General features: G+C 39.4%; 1 protein-coding gene across 1 annotated transcript in view; it reads right to left on the bottom strand.

Moving 5' to 3' along the window:
* Window positions 1-6667, bottom strand: part of MAGI2 (membrane associated guanylate kinase, WW and PDZ domain containing 2) — a 553326-nt gene that overhangs the window by 314280 nt on the left and 232379 nt on the right. The window contains exon 3 of the mRNA XM_019474581.1: window positions 299-418. Within this exon, the coding sequence (XP_019330126.1) occupies window positions 299-418 (120 nt within the window). The remainder of the gene's footprint in view (window positions 1-298; window positions 419-6667) is intronic.

Raw genomic sequence — 6667 nt, forward strand, 5'->3', positions numbered from 1 at the left:
AAATTTTGTGGAAATCTCCTCAAGTATTTGTCATAAAGAACTAGTGTTTCTTTCCTGTAAGGGCAATGTATTATCCTGTTTCTCTTAACCAGTATAATATACTAAAATTATAATGAACCCATCTGCATTTAGCTTTTACATATGAAAATATTTTCATAATTGCCACATGGCTCGTCACAAATTTCTGATAACAGTAGCAATGACACATTTGTAATGGGATGTCCCAGTGCAATTCCAGCAAATTAGAAAAAAGCATAATGAAAACATGAGATAGTTTTAGCAGTAAAAATGTGCTTACCTTCATAGGTTCCACTTTCTAAGAGAGCGCCACTTTTCTCCAATTCCATAAAATCTTCAACAGTGATGAAAATATAGTCCACACCAGGGACTTCCCCCTCCTTATGTGGCCTTGTGGTGCCTATTAATAAGACAAAAGACACACTGTCAAGTACGTGACCTAAATGTAGAATGATCTTTTTGAAAGTTTTGGAAAATTTACAAAGTAAACCATTGAAAGAACACATTATATAGCACATCCTCCTTGTGAGGATGTCTTTCAAAACCATATAGCTACATTTGTTAAAGCTGACAGAGGTATTTGAGATGCATGTTTAAGATCATGCCAGAAGTTCTTTGGCTCCATATTATTTATTCTCACTAATGAAAATGCATCATACTGCTATTCTTTTTATGTTACTAGAAAGACCCTCAGTGACACCAGGCATTCAGAGGTAACACAAATCTTTGATGTGTATTTTCTATGGCCTCAAAGTCTTGTCTACAATTAATCTGCTTCATGACCTTTTAAACATTTATTTAGTACACAAAATAATAGATCTATAAGTAAATCTGTAAGGGTTATATTCACATTGCTTGTTTCAATGCCATAAGCGGACTTGATAAATGGTTAGGCTTAAGGGACTGAGTGATTCAAATCACCTGCTAACCATGCTGTCAAACTGCGAAGGTGCTTATATTTAGTTATTGCCCCTATTGCCATCTCTAGATGACAGAACTCCATAAACGCAAACAGACAATATTTCATACATGCTGAGAAGTGACTCAGCTTAGCTAGCAGAAGTTGAGATGTTAGCAGGGAAGCATCTGAATTTGACCTAATTTCCGAACGGTCCAGTTTATTGCAGTCAGGCTGTCCCTATTTGACTGAAACCACTAAATAAGTCTCAAAACTCCATTTGGAAATGGGGAAGTTTGAGGTCCTCCTCAGTCTCAGAGTGTTTGAAACATCTTAATCAATCAATTCTTCATCAATACTGTAGCGATTACATCACACTCACAGGGTTTGGTTTCAAGACTCTTGACACCGGGAAGTGGCTAGAAACCAGATCTTCCACTTCCTGGACAAAAGTTTAACATTATGATAGTGTGCAGAAGACTCTGTCTCTTCCTCAGTTATTAATCCACCACCTTAAACACTGTATCATGACTCTTATATTACGCAGTAGCGATTCAGACTTCTCTTCAGGTCAGCCAACATAAAATCTATTTTATCTACTTTTTGATGTCTATTATTCAGACATCTGCATTTAAACCTCTTGAATCATTTTGTGTGAGACTCATTGTGAGATTAAGAAAACTAAGTACAATTGTCTACATTTCTGCCATGTGTATAAACTATTACATTCAATAGAGATCTCATCAATGGTGGAAGCAAGAGAGCTGTTCAGCTGCCTACCTGCTAAGAACTCAATTCAGTTGGCCATACATAGGTCTCTGTGGGATGCCTCATATATCCATCTGAAGCTAGCAGATATGCAAAGGGCAAAATATCCCTTGCATTGCCCCAAATGCACAAAATTATCCTTTGCACTGCCCAAAATGCAGCTGTCTTAATCTCATACTGAATCCCACTCTATAGCTAGATCTAACGGAGAATTCTGTGCAACAAAGAGCACATTGGAATTGCAAGGCTCTCTCAGTGACAATGACAGGACTCCCATGCTCTCAGTGATTCCTACTGGCCAGTGCTCAGCTTTGCCAAAGCACTGGATGACCTTCAGAGTTGTCCAAAGTCCTTGGTGTCAGTGGAGACATAGAGACATAATGGTGCCTTAGTTAGGTTTTCTGGACTGCTTGTTATAGACACCTTTCTCTCCTCACAGGCAGCCTGAATGTCTATGGCAAAGACTGAAGGAGCCTGAGAAGATAATATTTCAGTAGCTAACATCAGGAATATGTTTTGATGAATCTATAAGACACTTTCCCTCATTTGTCTGATTCCAATTCCCTTTTCATCTCAACATTTAAAACTGGAACATCTTATTTGACTGTTTTTTTTTTTCTGGGAATTTCGTATTTGCAGAAATGGGTTCATTAGGATTATTACTATTGTGTTTCAGGGATGGTATGGTTAAAACACTCAGACACTTAGATTGTCCATAAATATGTTGAATTTACTCCCCATGGAATATCTGACCCCTGGAGATGCAGCAGCATCCTCAAAGATCTCCATCCCTTTGTGAGAACTGTGCAGAAGCACAGAGATTCTGGCAAGCCCCCGAGCTCCTGGCAGCTCTGCTAAGAGCAGATGTTTGATCTGTGTGCTCTCTCCTGAGGAATCTTTCACTCCCAAAGTCTATTGACAGGAACTGTATCTTCCTCATAAAACACTTTGGCAAATCAAGGCTATGTTATTCCTAGACATGGCACAGGGAAGAAGCTGGCATATTAGATGAGTACCTCTAGCTTACTGTTTCTTCAATATTTTTTTATGTAGCTAAACTAGGATTACCAGAATTTTATCAATCAGACAAAAATACACGTTACATAGAATGTGGAGGTAAGCCCTGCTTTGAGTGGAAAGTTGGACCAGATGACCTACCGAGCCCCCTCCCAGCTTAAATTTTCAATGATTCTATGATATTAAGTATTAATACACTGCAGTTTGTTTTAAACACATGGATATCAGCAGTCATATTCAGCAGGGATGACTGCAAAGTCTCACAGGAGGTCCAACAACAGACTCGGTTATCTCTATGTTTCTCTCTTTTGGTCACGGTCTTTGGTCAACTTGCCTAGAAAAGTGTAATAGACTAAATTTCAGATTCTGAATCTGTCTCTTAAATTGGAAGCCAAAGACCTGACCTTTCTGCCCTTATGTGACTTAGTCACGTTCTTTTGGATATGGTACATATATGATAACGTTTTCATATACCCTGCACTATGAATTGAATATTCTGTCTAATCTGCTTCACCTATTTCAAATGAAATGCATGGTCCACTTATAGACTAATTCTGTATCCTTAACACACAGCTTAACTCTAGCCTGTCTGTTCTCCAGTCAAATTGCTCATCACCTATCCCCACGTGTAAGGTAGCCATGAGATGTGCTGTATTTAGAGCTGCGGATGTAATAATTATTTTGTTCTATAACACTCCAAGATTTCAAATAGTTGCTATTTTGCTTCAAGCTGAAACTAAGGGATTTTTGTGGCAAAACCACAAGACCCAGAACTCCGCTTTAGAATCACCAGTGTGCTACTGTACACAGCAGCTTCTTAATTTAGTCTCCCTGAATCTCAGTTTCCCACTGATTTTCCTAGGTGACTAAATAGATACTGGTAATTCTACAGTATGTTTTCCTTTCTCCATTTCTTTTGCACCCCACGGTTTCACTAGATATCCCAGCATGGAGATGAGGTATCCTTTCTCATGAAGGTTGAATTGAAATGGGTAAATTACACAAATGAACATTTTAAAGGAAAAGCAGATTTTCTGGCATTTTTTTTTGCCAGTTCTACCTATACCTGCTAGGTCTGTCCTACAATGCCAGGAGATAATACTGTCACTCAGATGGTAACATGGAAGGTTTCAGCCTCTTTTCTTATAATCCTTAGGGAGCCTGCTCCAAGAGCTCAGCATTGTATTGTATACTGAGGGTTCTACTCCTATAAGATGTCAACTACTCACTTCCTTCAAAAAATGGAGAAAAGAGCAAACCGTGATCACTAGTTGCATGTGTTCAGGGTGACTCTTACCCCAGGTACAGCAGTTTCCATCCCCACCAGAACTTTATTGCTCTTGATAAAATCTTACTGAGTCCCATTTCCCTCCTGCATCTGTTCTCATTCCCTCAGCCTGGAGGACCTGAGATCTTGCAAACAGTTAAAGCAATTCCCTGACTAATGGAATAATCAATAGTTATTGCCTCTTTTACTCCTTCGCCCCGGAGGAACTGAGTTGCTGCTATTAATACTTCTGCTGTCCTTTATACCTTTCTGTAAGCACCATAGGGTTTGCAATGTGCAGGTTAACAGACTTGGAGGCAGTTACTGGAGAATCTGAAACACCCATCAAGATCTGAACATTGAGGTCTATATATAGGAATCTTATAGACTATAGGCAATTTTTCTTTTTCCTTGCTTTTAAACTAATGCAGTTACTGTTCTTAATAGATTTTGTCTTTAACTACATTCATATAGACAGATAAGCAGGCCTAAAACTATGGTGATTCAAGACTTAAAACAAAGGATTAATTCCAAGCCTCATATTTTTACAGAAACACAACACCTCTTGTTATACAGCATCAAGGCTTAATAGGACACACTTGCTACTGCTTATAATATTTAGCATTTTATTAACGTAAAATGAAAATAGGAACCCAGTTACCATTTTGTTACCATGGTAACATATGAAAAATAATCTTTGACTTCCATAATGAAAGAACATGATCTTGCAGGATCAAAACCAGCAAAGGATATTTGCACTATGCATATTTCTGACAAATACAATCTGTTGTTGCTGTTGAATAGAAGACACAAAAGGAGTAGCTTGCAAGTAACCACAACCAGTCCATACAAGCACGTCCTGTCACACAGTATGTAGGTACCTTAGAAATTACACGAACTTGACCTACAAAACCTGGACTGATACTGACTTTCTTTGATTTCATGAGCACTGCTTGCATCGTTCATTGATTTGCTTTCAAAAACAATATTAGAGTCATTCACTGAGCAACTACTTTGTCTGGATTTATAACTTCAAGATGGGTAGTTGTGACAGTTTAGAGGTATTTAAGCTATGTGGCAGATGTTTAAAAAAAAAAAAGTTCCTTTGCCTTTGCAGCTTGTTTCTTCTTCTGTGCTACAGTGGGGACATGGTGATTCACCATATTTGAGTGCAGGCTTTCCATGCTCAGTGTTATGTTATATGATGGTGCTATGTTTCTGGAGAGAAATAAGGTGCCATTTACATGAACAGCCTTTGAAAGAGCATTTTTCTTTTAACTGAGTATAAGGCACCTGAGGGTATAAATTTAGACACCTAAGAAATCTTTACAATCAATAAGAAAAGGAGTGTGTTAGTTTAATAGCAATAAACTATTTTTGAAATACTGCTTATATGAGCTTGGGGAACAATAAATAACATTTAACATGGAAGTTTTATGTTGACTGCTAGTGCAGATTGGAAAAATGGTCAGTTCATGTAGTGTTCAGTCCAGATTCCCATTATTAGTATAAAACTATGGAATTATTAACTCTGGAAGAACTCCAGGGTTGGAAAGCTCCACACCAGTTAGTCCAGGTAGAACAACTAGGAATTTATATGTCTCTTTTTTTAATCTCAGCATCCAAGTACATAATTATAACATATTAGTGCTTATTTGGGAACAAGGTGCTCAATTTGACTTTGAAAATATTTCCACTTCTTAGAAGCACTGATTCTTCATAGTCTCTGTCTGGCTCTGCTAATTTGAAAAGCAGGAAAGGTGCTCTCTCAATATTTCTTTTATTGCTAACTCCATGTAGTTATGCATGATAGGAAAAGAGGCAAATTTATTTATGAGTCAGCATAGGAATATGAAAGTTAGTTAAAAATCCCAGAACTATGACAGGAAAGACTCAGAAAGGTGTTCTGTGCTCAGTACCATAGACACATTTTCAAGAACACTTCATCCTTCCACATTAAACAATCTGTATTTTACAGTCTTTGGCAGCATTACAAGGATAATATCACACAAGTGTATCAGGTAGTGTTTTCCTCAATCCCTGCAGTGGCAGGGAAGGATACTGAAAGGAACAGGAAAACACACCTGATCAACACGTGGCTCAAGGGCTGGTGCCATCGGAGGAATTTTGGCTTTTTTGATCATGGGGAGGTTTACACGGCACCGGGCCTGCTGGTGACAGATGGAGTTCAGCTGTCTCACAGGGGGAAAAGGATCATGGCTCATGAATTGGCAGGGCTCATTGAGAGGGCTTTAAACTAGGTTCGAAGGGGGAAGGGGATAAAACCAGCCCCACAAGAGACGAGCCTAGGGGTGGCGTGCCGATGCCGGGGGCGAAATCGATAGCCCAGCTCAAGTGCATCTCCACCAATGCACGCAGCATGGGCGGCAAACAGGAGGAGCTGGAAGCCATTGTGCAGCGGGAGAGAAATGACTTAGTCGCCATCACAGAAACATGGTGGGGTGACTCTCATGACTGGAGTGCTGCAATGGATGGCTATAGACTCTTCAGAAGGGACAGGCGAGGAAGGAGAGGCGGTGGGGTGGCCCTGTATGTTAGGGAGTGTTTTGATTGTATAGAGCTCAACGATTGTGATGATGGTACGGTTGAGTGTTTATGGGTAAGGATGAGGGGGAAGGCCAACGAGGCAGATATCCTGCTGGGAGTCTGTTATAGGCCACCCAACCAGGATGAAGGGG

Source organism: Aptenodytes forsteri, unplaced genomic scaffold (assembly GCF_000699145.1).
Source record: "Aptenodytes forsteri isolate BGI_AS27 unplaced genomic scaffold, ASM69914v1 Scaffold137, whole genome shotgun sequence".
NCBI lineage: Eukaryota > Metazoa > Chordata > Aves > Sphenisciformes > Spheniscidae > Aptenodytes > Aptenodytes forsteri.